Source organism: Lepisosteus platostomus, chromosome 1 (assembly GCF_059453375.1).
Source record: "Lepisosteus platostomus isolate fLepPlt1 chromosome 1, fLepPlt1.hap1, whole genome shotgun sequence".
NCBI classification, from domain to species: Eukaryota; Metazoa; Chordata; class Actinopteri; order Semionotiformes; family Lepisosteidae; genus Lepisosteus; species Lepisosteus platostomus.
This window is the reverse complement of record NC_142611.1, coordinates 82,806,499-82,827,025: the sequence shown is the minus strand read 5'-3', so window position 1 is coordinate 82,827,025 and position 20,527 is coordinate 82,806,499. Positions and strand designations below refer to the sequence as shown.

General features: G+C 39.9%; 1 protein-coding gene across 2 annotated transcripts in view; it reads right to left on the bottom strand.

Moving 5' to 3' along the window:
• Positions 1-559: 559 nt before the first annotated feature.
• slc4a11 (solute carrier family 4 member 11) overlaps positions 560-20,527 on the bottom strand; it is a 53,407-nt gene continuing 33,439 nt past the window's right edge. The window contains exons 8-20 of one of the 2 annotated variants that reach the window (XM_088639380.1): positions 20,175-20,381; positions 18,312-18,396; positions 16,926-17,051; positions 15,846-15,959; positions 14,781-14,913; positions 13,420-13,493; positions 11,705-11,909; positions 11,373-11,479; positions 10,707-10,872; positions 8,881-9,054; positions 6,835-7,030; positions 5,128-5,297; positions 560-4,075 (exon numbers count right to left, since the gene is read on the bottom strand). In XM_088639380.1, the coding sequence (XP_088495506.1) occupies positions 4,009-4,075; positions 5,128-5,297; positions 6,835-7,030; positions 8,881-9,054; positions 10,707-10,872; positions 11,373-11,479; positions 11,705-11,909; positions 13,420-13,493; positions 14,781-14,913; positions 15,846-15,959; positions 16,926-17,051; positions 18,312-18,396; positions 20,175-20,381 (1,824 nt within the window). In that variant the 3' untranslated portion in view covers positions 560-4,008. The other variant, XM_088639386.1, reaches the window with a different exon arrangement.

The window sequence follows — 20,527 nt, the reverse complement described above, 5'->3', positions numbered from 1 at the left end:
AGTCCCCTAGCAAGGTTCAGATAACTCCAGTTAGGCTTTGTTTGGATGATCATGAAGTAGGGGCTTTTACCTGCAGTAACCTTCCAAAGTTCCAATTCCTCCTGACTCCTCTTGTCTCTCTCTCTCTTTTTCTTTTCTCCTGCTTCTCTTTTCCTCTCTGTGCTCTTAATGTGATCTCATATGGTGTGTTTGTGTACTGCTCATTGAAAATCGTTAACCCACAATAGGTATACCAAGATCAACGTTACAATTGTTTTTGAGCAGGGGACTGCACATCTCGGCACACATCCACTCTGCTTTTACGCTAGAAATGTTTATTCTGCCAGGTATAACAATCTTTATCTAAACTCTAAGAGACACTCCCTAGTCACCTAGAGCTATAACAATATGGATGTCTAATATCTGAGTAATTGGTGCAGAAACCCTAATGAAGGTGGAATTCAAACACTGAGCTTTACTGAAGAATCTCACCTGGTTGAGGAGAGGATAACCCGCCTTCTCTTAAAACCTTTTGTTTAATAAACTCCATTAAGTTAAAAAAAACATTACAACAAATATCTCTCAGCAATGTATTTTTATTAAGTAAACAATATAAAATGATAACTTTTTTCAGTGAACATTAATTTGCTGGGTTCATCCCATTTTTCTTGTGATTTTTTTCTGATTTTCTAGATTTGTGCATTGCATCTTATAAATATAGCTTATTACTGAAAAAGATTCAGACATTATGATACTGTTTTATTTTCTCTGTAAGTATAATACAATATTTATACTTTACATTCATAACAGAAAAAAGTTGCCTTAAACAATAGGACAACACAGTACACAATGTCAGCCAACACAAATGGCTGGGTGGTTTGAATTCAATACAGCTTAGCACTACAGGAGAACAAAAAAGCACAAAATATTCTCATACATTTTATCAGGACATGAGAAGCTCAGCTGAGTGTTGGGATTGTTTTAAGCATGATTAGAAAGACTTATAAACATGACACACTGGTGACCTTTAAAAAAGCATCACAACCTTTAAAAAAACATTATTTGCCTACTAAATAAAAACTCCTTACACTTATATAGCATTTTTCTTTCAGGACACTCCACTCAAAGCAGTTTACAGGTAATGGGGATCCTATCCACCACCACCAGTATGCAGCCCCACCTGGATGATGCGACAGAAGCCATAGTGCACCAGTCCACTCCCTACACACCAGCTCTCAGTGGGGAGGAGAGCAGAGTAATGAAACCAGTTCATAGACGGGGATTATTAGGAGGCCATGATTAGTAAAGGCCAATGGGAAATTTGGTCAGGATGCTGGAGTAACACCGCTACTCTTTTCGGGAAATGCCTTAGTCTTATTCTTGTTATTCGTACAGTATGAGTGACCTGAAGAAATAATAAGTGCCTGAAGAAACATACATTACATTAAACCATTTACTGTTTTTTTAAAGCAAAGTATTTGCAGTAAAAATGAATCACTCCCCCCTTCAGAAATGTTCCATATTAGGAAGGACACACTTCTGAGAACAGGAGCTACTGTAGTTTGTCTTCATGCCATCTTGTACCACTGCTGTACTGTGTACAGCATCAGTTTCTTCCTGATCCCCTAGCAGTGGTTGGAGTAAAGACTATTAGCCTTCATTAATGCAAAGAAGCAGAAACTCAGACTCAGCCAAAAATATGTCTCTCATGATATACGCTATGTACTTGATAAAAAGTGTCTGGGCTTTCTTAGGTAGCAGAGTAGACCCTCCATATACTGTAGGAACAATCCCAGCAGAAGCTCAGCCCACTACAGTCTGATGATCATCTAGTGCACCGGCAACTATATACAGTAAACAGAGCAGTGGAGAGTCAACAGAAAACAAGTGCTTTAGATATGTCCGTAGATATGTTACAAAACATTACAGGAGGCTCTTTCTGAAGGCCATGTGCTTGTAAATTAATTGTGTTTTAATGAATGCCATCCCCTCATGGACAACTGAGTGCACTTCAAAAGGAAATGTGTCTTGATTCAGTTTTAATGCTACATACAAGCCAAAAGGCAAAAGAAATGTTCAGCATCTTCTCAACACAAAAGTCCATACTATCAAATTGGAATGATACAGAATGAAACAATAAATGTGGAAAAAAAAGCTCTTGTTATAGTGCAATGAGTATCATGGAATAATGGAATGTTATCTTATAAAAATGCAATAATATTTTTTTTCTGTGGCGCTAATACACCGCAGGGAATGGTGCATGTCTTTATCCAGTACATACATGTACAATATATATATATTAGCTTTCAAATACACTAAAACCACAGGACCTGAAATATCTGACTTTAAAGTTAGGAGGAATGAGGTATAAACAATTCTTTATTCCAATAAATTGGTATTCTCCCTGTCATTTCGAATTTAAGCACTAGAGCTCCAAATAGAGAGATGGAAAAGAAAAATATTATATCAATTTATAAATTAATAAACTGCTGCTATATTTTGTATGTATCAAATTGTTATAATTTTCAGATTCATATACTTTGTGATATTCTCAGCCCAAATAAATAACAAAAGTGCCAAAAATAATTTTCATACAAATGCAGTACTTAAGAAGCACTAATACCTCAAATTGGGAAAATAAGATGTAATGAAAACTACTTTTAGGTAATCTGCCCTTTGGTTTCAGAGTTGAGTATCAGAAAACCATTTTTCTCTTCATTCTTTTACCATGTCTGAAGCCAGGCAAATAAACTATATAATGAAAAAGGAAATGTATTTTTATCTAAATTACTTTCACTTTATTTTTTTTAGTTTTCTACATACGGTAGCAAACCCAGTTTTTACATGTTCAGCATTTGCTAGCCATCCTACAAGCACATGGACTCCATCACCTGACGGTTTTCTCATTTCTCTAGTTCCTTTCACTCTTTTGATAGAGAAGCATTTTTCTCATCTTTAACAGGGCCTTTGAGCCTATATTCACGAGAATGACACCTCTGCACCAAACACTGGCTTTAACAATCCGAAGCATACTGGGATTATAGCAATAATACTAAGAACTAAGTACCAAGAAGACCCCAGCAAATCTGTTCTTTACAGAACATCAGATGGCTTACTGAAAATATCCCTCCCATGTCAAGAAAATAACTATGACTGCACTGTACAGAATTTAACTTCATACTTAATGTTTCTGTTGTAATCAATATATGTCTTCTACATTTGCTTTCCAAAAGATAGAATAGGGACACATTTCAGAAAGAGAATGAATACGGATGTTTTGCCTGAAACTGCTTATTAACACAATTAAGGATTTAAATGCTCTAATGCACTTTATCATTGATAGTGATAGTGATCACTAGTTACTTTCTGTCCGAGACATTGAAATCGATCCACGATCCAGCGCTCTCTGACTGACATGAGTGCGTTTGGAAACCATACAGCCAGCATTAAAGCAGTTACCTCCTGAATGATAAAACAATAACATTTTTATGCAATGTTTCCAGTTTTCAACTATCAAATATAACTCCAGAAGAATCTTTTGACACACAAAAAACTGTTTAAAAATTGTCCCTTAGGTCTGGAGAATTTTGGAAAACCCAGTCTAGGCAATGAATTATGAGACGGCTGGTCTGGAGAACCATGGCCTGTGTCTGGGTATGATGACAGGCCAGGAAGGAGAGACATCTCAGCAAAGACTCGGCACTGCCAGTACTATGGGGACCCATCTCTTCTTCCCACTTCTGTGGCTTTAACTGGGTCCTAATAATGTGGCCAGCCTCTGTGTATTCCCATGTAAATCACACTTTCTCACACAGCCGGATACCTGGGCACCCAGTAGGTCCCGGGATGCTTTGTAGCAACAGGTGAGAACGTAAGGAAAACGTTTCAATCTCATGTTTGCTTCCCTGCAGGCTTCAGTGTCCCAGGACTTCAGTCACACAAATAGCAAAAATATTCGATTTTTTTATTTAGAAATATAAGTTTTTGCCCTTTTGGAGTCCGAGCCATGCATTAGTCAGTTCTTTATCCTCACATGTGCTGTGCATCTATTACATCCAGGTATTTGGCTTCAATGATTTGGGGAAGCAGGTAGTTCCTGCGAAGAAGAACCGGAGAAGGAACTTAGTCAGGCTTCACTGGGACAGCTGTTTTCTAGAACATTTGTCCGTTTTCAATTACCACTTAGTTTAGTGCAGTCTAACCCTGCAGGCAATGGGTACAAGGGAGATTACGACTAAGGGCTGCCCATTAACCTACAGTATACAGCACATCTTTAGGAGAAAGCCAGTAACAATATGGAGAGAAAGTGCAAAGTCAACAGAATACCACATTATTTTAAACTATGTAGAGCCGCATATGGAGCCGTGGTAGGTCGGATGGCAAGGGTGTTTAGATCCTGACCAGAAGGCCCTGGGTTCAATCCCGGGTAGGAGCAGGTGATGTATCTTGCTCTAATTCCTTCCAGAGGGCTCCCAGGTCCATTCAACCAGCTTTCTGAATGAGTAGTGGGGGGTTAATCCTTCTGGAAGTAATAGGCCAGCTGGAGTGTGATGCTGACCTCATCACCTGCACTTCCTGTGTTGGAGGGTTGAGACAAATGGTGGCCCTACCTACAGCTGCATATAAAGAGCCTTTACATTTTTGTTAATAAGAATTAATAATAATGCCTTGCATTTATAGATCATAAAGGATCTCAAAGAATTTCACAAACAGGAGGCTTTATATCCACCACAGAAGTGCAGCCCCACTTCACAGTAGATCAGAGGGAGAAATTTAGACCCCAACAGACTTAAGGGAGAGTTTCATGGAGACCAGACTGAACAATCCCAGAGTGGAATTCAGCCAGAATACTGAAGTTAAAACCCCAACTCTTACAAGCAGCAATGGGATCTGTAATACTATGACCAAGTAGTCACTACTGCCCAGTCTACAAAGTGGTCACACTGGTGCTGTTTCAGTAACATTACAGAGTAAATGAGTAAAGCAGATCCCCAGCTGCATAGTCTTTGTACTATCTGTCTGAAAAATAGGACATTGGACAGAAGCAGAAAAGGGCAGATCATGTCAACAAATGCAGGATACACAATCAATTAATCAAATTGACATACTGTAGGCCTCTTGGGGCTCATATTAAGGTGGGCATGGTACCTGATGGGGATGAGAAGGATCATGAAGAGAGGGAAGATCATCTTCATGTAGGGCAGGGGGTACATCCCAAAGGCACACAGCACCAGCAGCTGCAGCATCTGCAGCCCCGTGAAGTAGTGGATCTTCCTCTGGGGCACCTTGCGGATATAGTGGGTGGGCGGGTAGGAGGTCTGGGGTACAGAGAGATAAACATCACATCACTCAGAAGTGAACATTTCCCACTCACAGCCACTGAGTCTTCCTGCTTTTGTGTCACGGATGATCATCGTTACCAGAATGAATCATTTTCTGATCAGCTTAACACTTGTTAAAGGCATGTGACAGTATTGACTGCAACAGATGTTTACATGACACTAGGCTGTGATCAGTGCTGATCAGCCACTAGCCCAGAGCTGCACCTCACACAGCTGTTAATCACACAGTGGTTCCTCACTGACCTGGCTGGTAGAGATCAGGTACAACTGTAAATGAGTGTAGAGTGCTACATTACTGTGGAAGACCGAGTGAAAAGGTCAAGACAGTGACTGTGCGCAGGAAAGGTTTTCTGTTTGCACCTAAGATCACTGTCTAAAGCCTGTGATTCTTCAAACTCAAATGGCATCTTCCTGTCCTGTTTGTTTGACTTCTGACACTGCCCCTTTCCCTGTATGTTCCTTTGATATGTTAGTCTTGCCTACTTTTAATGTATAAAAAGGAAAGTGTAACTTCAGTCCAGTGAGCATGTCTTACTGAGTGTTATGGGAAACCCTTTCTCTGTGATATGCTCCCCTTCAGCTGATTGAATTAAAGATCTCTGTTTGACAATCTCCCAACCTGAGTGAAGACTGAGTTTTTTCGACATTACCATTATCATTACTTTATAAACTAATGTAGATAAGGGAAGTGAACTGCATGCAGTCAGTAAAAACAAATAATAAATATAAAATAGGAAAAATGGAGCTAGAAAATGCTACTTATAAAAGTGTCTTTTTATGTTTTATGTTTTATTTACGTGGATTTTTATGTTGACACAATTATGTAAATTATGTTAGATTTTGTAGAGTTTGAATAAAGGAATGTTATAAATTTTGCTGTTAACTAGCAATGCCTTATTCTGAATATTGTGTACGATCGTGGTCACCACATTATAGAAAATTCTGCAATTTCCCTCACGGGATCAATAAAGTACCTAAAAGATTTTTCTACTCTGGAATCAGTCCAGAGAGCAGCAACCAGATTAATTCTCAGTCTTTGAATTCCAGGGCTCAAGGGAATCTCAAAGTGCCAAGTGGAAGGAGCTAAACATTTTCAAGTATTCAACCTCAAAGGCATGGGTAAAGTCTACACACTTCTCCAGAATACACAGAGAAACACGAACCAGGGGACACTAGTGGAAACTACATACTGTACGAGAACAGAAGATGCCTTTTCTCTTATCTAGAGAGTAAAGCTAAATGGGCCAAATGGCCTCCTCATTTGCAACTCAACAGTTGCCTATTACAACCAGTATCCTATCTTCTTATGTCAGTTTTGCAGTAAAAATTATGAAAGGAGTTCATACCCTGTACTATAAACTACTACACAAGTCCAAGATGCCCTCTTGCTCTGTTTTATTTTGTGTTTTATCTTCTTGTTTGAAGAGTGTTAGAGTTGAGTAAGGCCCAGGGGAAATGTTTGCATTAAGCATTCAGGAAGTTACCATATTTATAATTAATAAACGTTAATCACCTGCTCCTTGAGGAGGAGGGCCATGCGGTCACACAGCTGGTTACCATCAATGGAGGTGAGGGCAATGTACAGGAAGAGGCCATACAGGACAGGCTTGGGGATCCACTGCAGTGGGACTGGCAGCAGGAACACTGACACACCAATCAGGATGTTGGCAGCAAGAGAGGTCAGGCGAGTCTCCATCACACTGACGATCCTGAAAGGAACACACACAAGGCACTGCTTGCAAGAGTAGTAGCAGCAGAAATAATGAAAGCTGTTTATAGAAGGTGGCTCAGAACGAGTTTGGTGAACCCTGCTTCCTACTAGATGGTGCTTTCATTTGTAACATTCTCAGTGGACAGCATGTTTGATAAGGTGATGGTATGGAAAATCACAAATGTTCCCCCAGTTTTTATTTTGTAATAATTGAATTTCCTGATGCTTAACATAATTCTTTTTCTTTCCTGTTGACTCATCATGTGCTACATAACCTAGGTATTGTTCTTTCTTTCCAGACATATTTTGACATGAAAGATGTTATAAACATAAACTGACTATCCCACACTTTGCATCAGTTTTTGTCCTTTATCTTCGAATTGCTCTGACTCTATGTTAATGTGCTATCATGTCAAATGGAGGACTGTGTGACCTCGATCAGACAGACTTTATTAAACAGTGTGTCTGATAACATTTGCCAATCCTCAAATTTAACACCTGGCTACAGACAGAGCCTCTCTCAGAGCTGTTTACTGGACACTGATCCAGGCTTTAGTCAGATCAAGATTATACAGGTTAAGACCATGTTTCATTAATTAGGGTTAAAGATTTATATTCCAATTCCCCAAAAGTGGTGGTGTTTCCAGTTTGTTGTTTTTAGGTGTTCGCTTCAGAAATGCCCACTATCACTTATGTTGTTTTCTTTGTCTTTGGAACCTCCAGAGCAAACCATGAATCTATTATTTCTACCTTTACTTCTCAACATGTGTTGCTCTGTGCTACATTACTTCCTGAAACTCTGCAGTGGAGAAGGTTGGCCTGACTCTGACTGTGATGGTCAAACACCAGAGACCCTGGGGGTCTGAGATTCACTCTCTTTAAATCCCATCACAGTGAACAACTTGTTAACAGGTAGATGCTAACGTGTACAGATGGACTAATTTTCCCGATTTTCTTTAGACTTTCATTATCATAACAAAAACAAATGTGTATTCCATTTTGAATTATATTTTTCCCTCTCTTCCAGTTACACTTTGGGATAGACTGCAGATTAGAATGTCCAAATTCAAGAGAAAAGGTAAGAGAGCTTGTATTAATTCTCCACATTTCAATGTTGGAGATAGGAAGGGGACTTAGTAGTTCAGTTGGGTAGCTATGTCAGCATGTGTAGGCTGCAAAGGAACAGGCAATAGGTTTATTCCATGCTGAAAAAAAGAAGAAAGAAAACACAATGTTGTGTTTTCTTTCTTCTTTTTTTAAGCATGGAATAAACCTATTACTTGTTCCTTTGAAGGGGACTTAGCTTTGCCAAACTTAAAATTCGATTTATGTTCTTTGTGCTTTTTACTGTCATGATTTAACCCTGATATTCCTGCATCCACTTAAAGGAAGTCCAATTATTAATTTACCCATGTGGTTCACAAAAAAAAAACTAAAAATGAGGCTGTCATTATGTAGTAGGAGAAAATTTTCTAAAAACTCCTCATGTCCTTATACAGTAGATTATGAGATCTTAAGATATGGATCAAAGGTGTGGAATAAAAACACCCACAATTAAATACAAATCTTCCATTTATTCACCCTCAAAGTAATAGTGTTTCACAATTGACTTGACTGTATGTTCAAACAGCTTATTTTATATATTAGGTCTGTTGCTACAATGTATGAAGGACTTAAACAGAAGAGGCATCATGCTCTCTTTTGCGTATGGCCCAGACAGTTATGTAGCATGAGATCCATGCTTCTTCCTAGCATTAGCCCAGCCCTGCTCTAACCTCCGGATTCTCTTTGACCAGTTCAGGGACGTTTAGGCTGAAATGCATGCAGGCTCCTGGAAGTCCCACTTACGTCTCATACAGGTGGCCCCCCTCCACACGCTGCTCCACGTAGGCCAGCTGACGCACGTGCAGTGTGGAGTGGGGGAAGGCTGCGTGCATCCAGGGCAGCCCCAGCACTGACATCAGGATGTTGATGAAGCCGGACAGCATCAGGTCCCAGTGGTAGGCTGTGCCCTTTAGGAGCCTGAAGCACACAGAGCGCAGGTTCAGTCCTCCAGGTATGCTGCATTCGTACTTGTGCAAGAACTGCTGGCACATCATAGCAGACACTGCTGTCACAATTTAAACTGGGTTAAAAACTAATTGTTGATATTTGATTATATTGCTGCTTAGAATGACAGATGGGCTTCATTATTCTAGATCAGTTGCTGTAGCTTCAGTTGCTGTAGCTGATATTTCTTAACATTCAAATAGCATATTTGCCAGTAGTTTCACTCTACTCAATAATTAATCTTATTGGAAGAAGACCAGTTAGAATGAATTTAGTTCCTGCACAAACTATGACAGAGTGGTCATGCTTTATGTTGTTTTCAGACTTTGTTTAATTACTTTCTATTTTCGGTTTTTTCATGTGATGGCCCATTCTTCTGATTTGTGGTATGTTTTCTATATTTTCCTGTATCATTCTTAGAAATGAACATAACTTTTGTTAAAAAGTATCAGCTTTCACAAAATAATGATCTTCAGAGTAACAAGTAAAGGTTTATTCCAAGTTGAAAAGAAAAGAGAAACAATGTCTCAGCTGTGGAGCCTTCGTCAGGTGTGGTGAGAGAGGAAAACCAGCAGCAGAAAAAGTATGAGAGAACAGAAGCCGGGAGTGGAGAGGAGGTGGGAGCAGGAGAGAAGCAGAGTCTACACTCAGGTGGTGTGAAGTCAAGAGTGATGAGAGGTGTGAAGTTAAAACCTGCAAATGAATAGAGAGGATTTAGAAGGAAACGAGTCTGTTGAGAGAAGGGGGAAGGTGTGATCCTAGTTTCAGGATAATTTTGGTTTTGGATGTCTTTCTGTAGTAGGAGTTCTGAAACCCTTCTTTGAGAACGCAGATGAAGAGATCAGTATGATCTTGGCCGTTAGAGGAGAAATGGGAAACTATGGGCTTGGAGAGATCTTTGATCCTCAGAGCCCTGACATGTTCACTGAAACGATCTCCCAATCTCCTTCCTGTTTCCCCAGTGTAAATAGCTGGGCATTTTCTACAAGAGATGCAGTAAATAAGGTTGCTAGAGGTACAAGATGTCATCTGAGTGATCCAGAATTGTCCAGAGGGGCCTCGAATGTGCGTGGAATAAACCGCTACCTGTTCGTTCCGACACATGCTGGTGCAGCTGCCTACTTGAATATCTTCCCTGCAGATGTCAAGCACTCTGACAACAATGAAACCACACCAGGTAGATGAAAGAGATTAACAAATATTTGAGCTGTTATAACCTACAAGGACCTATTTTAAAGAGAATATGTGCAATGTGGATAAAAGTTAAAATGAGATTTTTAACTATAAAATTCAAACTGTTTTATGTCTGCAGTAGACTATTCTTACAGCAGGGAAAACTAATAATGATGAGATACTGTAAACAGACTAACAACAATTATACACCTTTCGCAAACCGGCATGCACAAACTTGATCTTTTAAAAAAATAGAGGTTTGTCTGAATTAGTTGACTGTGAATTGACTAATCTGTGAATAAGATCTTATCTGTTATTTTTTATTTTCAGGAATATTTTATGGGAAGACCATTATTGTTTAGAAAAGTGATAACGTTTTATAAATGTTGCCTGTGCAAGGTGACAAGGTGAAGACAGGAGAAGAAGGGTCTGCAGCAGCTCCGAGCGGGTACCTGTTCTCGGGGGCATTGGTGAGCGACACCACAATGTTCTGGTCAATGAAGATGAGCAGCGCCAGGAGAAAGCCCAGCCCCATGGCACTTAGCACAGACATGGGAGAGAGGAGGCTGAAAGGAGCCACGTTGAATAGGTTCCCCTCATGGAAATTAAAGACTGGAACTGTAAGACACAAGAAAGGAGTGAGGCCTTTTTACAGCCTGTACTGTATGTTTTGGTGTAGTAGATTTATCTGATTCACACACAACAGGAGAAATATACTGTACAGTACTCTTTATAAAATTATTTGGGCATAAATACGTTGGTACAGTGGTTAACATTGCTGCCTCACAGTGCTTCGGTTTCCTCCCACAGTCCAAATACTAGAAGGTTAATTAGCTACTGGGAACATTAGCCGTGGTGTATAAACAAACATTTACCACTGCTGCACACCCCTTTTATACCCAATCAAAACTTAATTGCACTCTTATACAAATTAACCAGTTCTAATATGATCCCGATCTGGCTACCAGCAGTTAAGAAGATGTGACGTGACCTCTAGTGGCAGATCTGTGCAACTACAGCCCTTTCTACAGATGGCCTGCCACATGTACTGCAATAAAATGATATTGGCCCAATTAAGCAATATAGGGCTCAGAAAGAAGGAGTGTGGAAATACTGACGGTCAATATCGATGAACAGATATGAACCCACGAAGGAGAAGATGAGCACAGAGATGGGCAGAGCACAGTCCGACAGCACCTCTCTCACTTTGGCATGCAGGAAGGGGCTACAAAACCAGAAAAACACACTGAGTGTCAGGCATTGGGAGGGACACATCTCCTCACATTATAATCTGAAATAAACAGGTCATTAATTTAATTGAAATAGATAAGCTTTATAATACTATGAAGTAGTTCAGGTGGGTAGCTCTGTCCACATGTGTAGGCGGCAAAGGAACAAGTAATAGGTTTATTCCAGCTGAAATTAGGACCTTTCAATTGCACTGCCTCACCTCCTCTTGAACTGGTACAGGGTGTAGCCGAGCCACAGGGTCCCCAGCATGAGCAGCAGGCACAGCACTGGCCTCTCGCGGGAGCACAGGATAACGAGGTCCTCCAGTGCCACGCTCTCACTCTGGTTCCAGGGTGACAGTCCAGGCACCCTCACAGTGCTCCCATTCAGCAGCAGCCAGGGGGCATGGTAATACTTGTGGAAGACTAACAGAGGGGGGCAGACATTGCAGAGCATGAAGCTTGGAGAAGACATACTGGGTCATCATTTCAGCAGCACTTAACAGCAAAGGCAACAGCACTTCAGCTAAGCAAACCATTGTTCCTTTAGCTCACAGACTATAAGAAAATAACCTGATGTGTACCTGATGAGAAATTAGACCAACATTTGAGCAATGACTAACATTAAAGTGAAACTATTGCTAGCTGAAGGAAAAATTGGACCTTGCTTTGTGTTGCCACATATAGGCATTCTGGTAAAAAAAAAGTCAAATGTACGATTCAATATAAAACTATAGAATGTACTTCTCTGACCCGCTCAGCATAAGCCGGTGTCCAGGACAGCCTGGTGTCTCCTGAGTGTCTGTCCACCTGAGCTGTCAGTTACATAGTGGGTCAAATTATTTGTTTAGCTACATAAGTGCAATATTTCTAATCTGGCTCTGATGTTTTTCTAGATATGAAAATTTAATGAAGTGAATGTTTTTAATAACTAAATGTAAAAAAACCTTAAGAAAGTCTTGCATACATTGTGTCATAAAAAATATAGAAATAGCGGTAGGTTAATCATTTAATTCACTACTCACATTGGAACAAAAAAAAAGAAGACATGAGGAGAGCCAGGAATTGAACTGAGTTTGAGACCCCTGGCATATAACACCATGTGTGCAAAACAATCTAAAGCTCATGAGCAATGCACAGAATAGTTTCACGAGGAATAACAACACCGAATCAGATCATATGTCATCTTTATTGAAAAGTTAAGAACAGGCAGCTATGGCATAACTCGCTAGACATAGGAGAAGGGAGTCAGTTAACCAAGGGGTCACTCAGAGAGGGAGAGGGGCTGGAGGTGCAAAAGGAAAATGAAAGTCAGGAAGAGAGAGGGTTTTCCTGTGGTTTCCTGACAGCATTTCAGGAAGTGACTTCATGGAGGATGTACTAACTACAGCATCAGTGTTGAAGGAGGACTGTGTTACTGCCATTTCTCCCAAACCTTAATTAAAAGTTCCATTTACAAATTGTGAACAGTTTGCTGCAATTCTACAATTGCCACAGAAGAATGATCAAGTGATATATTGTGATATATTGTATTGAATTTTATATTTGTATATTATTTTTGTACTCAAATAAGTGCCAATAACACTTGTACTGTACCTGAGTCAATCAGTGCCAGAGTCAATCATTACATGAGTAAATCATGCAAATGTTTTTTTAACCTAATGTAAATATGGATATTTCTGAACCTCTCTGATTTCAAAATCTCCAGAAAATGTTATAAAGCAGGATTAATCCCCATTCAGATCCATTAAGACTGCCCCTCTGTTAAAGGAATGTCACAGCCCCTCTCCCCTCTTCTCTTTATCTGAAACATTAAGCATTCGTGTTCCTTTCTACTCATTTTCTTCTGTGATGTCTATTTTGTGCTTGGTCTTGTAGAAGACTTGACAAAAGAGTAGTATGTTAAAAAGACAGATGTGTTCTGAAGTGTTCTTACTTTTGAAGGTGCCTTTCACAGCATCCCCCAAAAAGGCAACAGAAATGAAAAGTGCTATGACCTCTTCTGTGGATCTGAAAGACAAAATAATCCTCAGAAAAATAAATAAGTAATCACTGACATACATTATTCTGGATTTTCATCAGTAGCATGGAACTGAATAACATAACAATAGTTAGTCATCACCTTGAAGTTTCTTAATCTCCTTCTATCTGATGAAAAGCCCCAGACAAAGCTATAATTTAGTCAAGCCAAAGCAAACCCCAGAGGCAATCTGGTGCTCTGCACAGCTCTGTACAGTACATGTAAAACAAGGCTTAAGCTCAGCATTAACATCAGTGATTTGTTCTATACATGTCAATTTGAATTGAAAATTTTTGGATGGTATATAAATATTGTAAAAACTTGTTTTTGTAAGAATAATTAATCTGAAAATCTAAAAACATTTGGGCTCTAGTGCTTTCTTGCTACTCAGGCTCTACTACTAATCATGAAAAAATAAAAGCATATTGGTTTCTTTGTTTACTTTCACAAAGTACTTTCAGATTATGTTGAGTTTGACTTTTTCAAACCTGGTGCTTGTGTTTTGGTTACTAATATACCATGTTAAGTTACACATAATTTAATTGAGGAGACACTTCCTATCTTTATAATTTATTGCATTTTTGCATTGCACTTTGTTGCCATCCTACACTTTAAAAAGCAGTTCTTTTAGGAAACTGAACATCACAGGAACAACTACAGACTCTGAGATCAAGTTATTTTGGATTTCCACTGCTAATGACTGGAACAAGGAGGAGGAACAGGGAGCTGAAACTGTCCACCTGCATATCCGAGAAAGTTTTCAGTTGTGGTGATAAAACATTTCTTCCTGACCTTCATGCTTATTAGCACAGCCCTGTTCTGCTCATGTCTGTTAATATTGTTTTCATTTTTGTTTTCTTTCTCTCACTGCTTCTCTCCTCTGCTACAGTGGTATGAAGCCTCAGGGCCAGGTCATCATTGTACAGAAAAATCTGTTCTCAACTTAATTATCTAGTTAAATAAATGATTATTACAACATGGGAGGATCAGCTGTATTGTCTTATATAGCTGTTAAAGGTATCTAAATGCATCACTTCCCAAAAACACACATACAGTAGTATAAGCATTCTCAGCAAGCCACCCATACATTTCCAAAGCTACAAACTGAACTCCAGAATACAGTACAAGACCTTCAGAACAAAATAGAAACATACAGTGTCGGGGCAGTGTGAGTTAATTGACTGAGATATACAAAGTCACTGACAGGGCCTTGGAGGCTAACAGACTGACTAAAACCAACTGAGAGGCTGATTGATGGAGAGGCTGGACGGACTGACCGTTTGAAGAGTTTCATCAGCAGGCTGGCATTGAAGATGCCTCCCAGAATGAGGAAGAAGCTGTTCCACAGGCCAATGCAGGCGTAGAAGGCAGAGAAGTTCAAGTTATACTCATCACAGATCTCCCTGATAACTGCAAGACAACTGTGAGTGAGCATTGCCCCCTGTTAACACAAGAACAGACAGCACTGCCAATCTGCTTACTGTCAGCACTGCCCTTTCCTGACATGTCCTGGGCAGGCTAGTTCTGAGAACAGGAGGCAGCTCTTTACAAAAAAGGTTTTGGGAATTTAACTCAACCCCCTAACTCTATCAATGTACTGCGTGCAGTCAGGTTCAAATCAATCAGTACAAGTGGAGTTCTCCTGCCCAGACCATTACCCTTGGACTTCCCCATTGGTTGGTCTGTAATGCAACAGATAGGGGAGAATTCTACATGTCTGCGCAACACGCTCACTCGTGTCCATCAGAGTGGTCAGCACAAGCCCTTGATTCACTGATCACAGAGGACTCGGCTCCACTGCTGCAGAGTCCCCCTGAGGTGTTATTCTAACATACCCATTGCAGGAAGGCAAAGGAAAGTTGAAGCATATGGGTTCCTTTCTGTGTCTTTCATAATTTTCACTAGTCTGGATATTCAGCAGGTTGAATCACCTTATCATCTATGCCAAATCAGCTCACTAATAAGATAATATTTATAAGCTTTTCTTTTCTAAAAACACATACTGTACATAGATTGATGCATTTGTTTTGATGCTTAATATGTTTATGTACTGCATAGTATATGTTTGGGTGCACTCTTCAGTGCTTCTTATACCGAGCCATGTTTTAATCATTAATCATTGCTTAATCAAGGCTGGTTTTTCTATGGAAGATATAAAATCACAGATCCTGGCATTGGAAGGGACCTGTCTGCTTATCCTTGATGAAGGAATAAAATGCAAAACTCCAATTACTAGGCAGAGAAACAGGGAGATGGACTCCAGTTTCTGCGGTGTCATCACTGACCAGCTATCTTCCATTCATTCGCAGCTCACACAGGCAGAGAGCAGAGCAAAACATTACCGCTGATGAAGATGGCGAGGGGGGCTGTGGTCAGCGGGATGACCAGTGGGGACCCAGCAAACAGAGAATAGATGATGCCTCCAATGCTTTGTCCGATAATGGTCTTCCATACGTCTGTGAAGAGGGAAAACAGGGCTGAGAAACACTGACAGGTACAATGACCACTTCCACATCACCTGGTGACCTCTTCCCTAAGCACTGAGCCATACAACAGCTTCTCTTTATTTGCACATTTAAATGATCATGCTTAAATAATTGCTCTATATAGACTAATGTTCATATAACATTTTCTAAAAATTCTAATTAAGAGCTACCCAATTTCTGTATCCTAGTTAGGTCTTATACCTTATTTATGAAATTTGGATAGATCCTACATTTATTTTCTGATGGCTTACCAGAATAAAAATTGAATTTACATTTCAGATAATTATTTAAATTATTTTTTCAATGGCAACGTTTACAATTTCAGTCACATTCCTCATTCTGACAAATGCTACGTACCTTTTTTGTTAAAGTTTGCGCCTTCTAAACTAAAGCTGCCTGACACACTGTGTCAACTCATTCAAGCAAAATCTTTGTCTATAAACTAAATAACCTCCAGCTCCTCTCATGCCTCTGCAGCCTCTTTCACCGACTCAGCGCTTCCTGTTCCTCTTGTCTGACTTCACCCCTGAGATTCTGACCTTTGGCATTTAAACCTCTCTAGTTACACCAGAGCCTAAAACCTAATCTGGTTTTGGATAATTTCTGGCCAATATTGAATTTGCCTTTTCTGTGCTGCAGCAACGCAACTAAATAAAGTTTAGAAAGACCGTTTGTCTTGGTTCACAACATCATTGTGAGGGTTTGCATTTTCTGACAACAGCAACTGCAAAACTAATAGTGTGCCAAATGTTCTATGAATGTGTCGCAAGTGAATGCCATTGTAATAAAGAAATTATATTGAAATGAATATCACATTTTATTACTTCACAAGCAGCAGGTTTTAGCTTAGCTGTTTCAACTTAGAAATTACTTATGTATTGTTATGACTGTCAAATGCCAGACACTGGCACCTAGATCCAAAGGGGAGTCACTCACCAATCTCCCCCCGTGTGCTCTCATCATTCAGAGACCCGAAGGCGATGGCTGGGAGCAGGATGGCGATATACAGAAAGATGGCAGTGGTGGTATATTTCAGAAGTGTCTTGTTGTTCCCAACAACTCCTGGAGAAAAGAGCAAAAGTGAGGTCTTCTTAAGGGGTTGATTCAGAACTGCAAGAGGAGTAGGCACACCTTCAGCCAGGATAAGAGGCCCCACAGACACAAGTAAGTGAATTTAGTGCAGGTGTGTTTAGGTTTGAAAGTACAGTAGGTAACATGTTTTTGCAGTCATAGAAGATGTGGTGTCTGGAACAAGATGTAGGCAAAATTCAGTCTTTGCTGTCCATAAAAAAGGACTGCAGAAGATTCAGGGATCACTGAGCTAATGAGCTAATAGCATTAAATGGCTCAATGGTATTAAGCCAGATATCTCAAATGAGAACAAACTCATATCTGCAATGAGAGAGAGAGTGGACCTATTTACATAGAGCACTTAGAGTCAAGCACCTTGCTCAAAGGGAAGACAGCATGGACTTTTTATTTGACTATCAAGAGTTTCTTCTTAAAAGTAAACTTTTAACTTTCTTTATTTTCTGTACTGAAACTGAATGAATTTATGAATTTAAATTAAATGAATTTGATCTCTTTGTAAATTTTCTTTGTGAAATATTTATAAAAAGTTGATTAAATGTAGAAAAGAGAATATGTTCATTGCAGGACGGGGTACAGTATTTGGTTTATATAACAAAAATATATTAAATCTAAAGATAATCAGGTGCATATTCATCTCGGATGAGTGACTGAAGCCATGTTCGACAACACAAGGGAGGTAAAAGCAGGACCTACAAATAAGCTATGAGATCCAGATTATGCAACTACTAACTACTTTAGTCAAAGATAAGTTAACATGGAGAGGTTCTTAGGTGTTGCTGTGAAGAGCTCTGAATCTCAATGGGCATGCTCTCAGGAGATTCCCAGATTTCACAGGGCCTCCCTGTACATATCAAGAGTGACACCGAGGGAAGGTGCTGTCCGTGGTGCTGAAGAAGCGCTGATAAAGAAGGGTCCATGCCGAGGTGCTGCCTGCAGTCTTTCCCCAGAGAACCACAGGGACTGTGCTACTCATGTCAGACACCAGCAGTGGATGTGAGACAGTAGGCAGAAAGTTTAACAAATTCCATTATCATGGGTGCACTTTCTGCTTTTCATTCTTTTTTAATTTCTCTAGGTTAGCTCAATGTTGTATAATAATCGTTATGCCATGTACAAACTGGTTCTGATCTCTCAGTTTTTAAATGTTCAAATAGAGAAGAAAGGATTATTTTCCAAATGATGTCTTTGTTTTTATGCAGCTTCTTGGCAGAAAAGCACAAATCCAAATACCGTCTGTGAAGTCAGAGGTATAAAGAGGCAGCCGTCGACAGAAGTCTTCATAAATACCCCTGCCAGCCCTCAGGAAGTCCCTGTACTAAAGAGAGAGACAGAACCTGTTCAGATCATGAATATGGGGTGTTAAATTAGCAATCACGATTTAATATGGCAACAGCAACAATAACACCATTGAATTAGTGCTATTAAATTGCCACATATCCTGAAATTATTAGTGACTTTACGGCTTTATGCAGACACAGAATTAAACTCCATTGAAGATTAGAATGGAAGCATATTTTTCCATTTTACCTTCTTTTATCAAGAGAAATGTCCTATACAGTATATTAGTATATTGTGGTATTTAAAGAATTTAAGACACTTCTACATTGACTACGTCTTGAGGGGTTGATGCGCTTTCTATAACATGCTTACTGCACAGAGCCCTGAACATATACAGTATATCTACACTCTCTATCTGGGGATCACTATGCACATTATACACTATCGTTCTCTACTGCACCTGTTACTGCTGTCCGCAGTTTACTGTGGTTTTAGGTGAGGTTGTATTTTGCATTTCATCCTTTTTTATGAAAATTGCCAGATTGTATCTAATTTAGCACATCAAGGTCTTAATTCCCTTGTACCATACGGATCATTGCAAAGACCCAATGACTCATGCCCTTTGGAAATGTACTGCCCATTAGAAACATCTCCTCTCAGAACCTGGTGAATTCTAAGGTGCAGTTGGTTAAACACTGTAAATCTCATAAAGCAGTTCAAGTCCCTTTAAACATGATCTCTGTAGCATTTTTATACCCCAGGGAAATTGGGAATTTCAGAGACCTCCATAGTTCTGGAAGCTCCCATTATACATCCAAAGAAGAGGTAGTAATTGTACATTTGTCTCTCACATACTGTTACTGCTTATCTAATTCAGGGTCACAGTGGGCCAGAGCCTATTCTGGAAAGCACTGCCACCTCACAGCGCTCAGCCCCTGAGTTCAATTCCTGAGGTGCTATATTTGCATAGAGTTTGTATGTCCCTCCTAATGCTCACATGAGTTTCCTCCAGATGCTCCACTTTTCATCCACAGTTCAAAGTCATGCTATTAGTGTAATTGATGTCTGTTAAAAAATGGCCCTCTTGTGTGTGTGTCTAAGTGGCCCTGCGATGAACTGGCATCCCGCCCAGGGTGTACCCTGCCACTCATTGCCACCAGATTAGGCTCTGGCTCCCCACAACCCTGTATTGAATAGAAAACAGGCAGATGGAAGAGCTCATGAGATTATGGTACACTTGAATAACTAATACAAATGCCCAATTCTTAATTTAAACTATATAACAAGTAATAAAGAAATCTCCTACTTGACTTTTATTGATTCAAAGATCCTTAACATCTGGAAAGTGTAATCTGCAAGCTGAACAAGGCCTAAAAGCTACTGTATACTGTAATGTGTTAGGTTTTTACAGATTTGCTTAGCTTAAACTATAAATTTAGGCTTAGCCTAAAATAAATATGCTTACTAAACTATAAGTGAATAAATCAGTAACGTGTTTTGAAAGAGCTGAATTCTTTGTTCTGCACATCACAATGAAATTGAACTGGATTGAACAGAGGAGACTACAAGGTGACCTGCTCGAAATCCTCAAAGGTCTTGACAAAGTCCACCTAGAGAATGAACACTGAAACACAAACCAAGTGTGCTGTATGTGCACTTCAGACTGAGAATCGGAGGTACTTCCTTACAGAAAGGGTTGTGGGAGCATGGAAGAAGTTACCCAACCATGTTGTCTTTCAAGACATGACTGGATGACCCTGGATCAATGAACTACTAGCTATCAGCCAGGCTTCTCATGTCCTCTCTTGGCTGTACCGTGAGGGGCTTGTGCCTGTGAGGGTCCGTCTCCTCCTGCGTGGTGGCAGGCTGATGGTTGTCGCAAGTGAGCCGGTGACGCTGCTGCACCAGGGCTTCCTTAAACTCCTCCTGCGTCTTGGTCTCCAGCAGCTTCTGCCTGAAGGAGATGTCGGAGAACATGGTGGCAAAGGTGCGCCCCAGCTCCATGGCCGTCTTGGTGCTTTTCTAGAAGGCAAAACAGAAGCAATCAATTCACAGAGGAGTGAAAATAAAAATAGTCAATGCCACCTGGATGGGCCTGAATTATATTCCAGCCTTCCTTTTCAAGTTTTCTTCCTTTGGTAGTGACACAGGAGATTTACATGCATCGC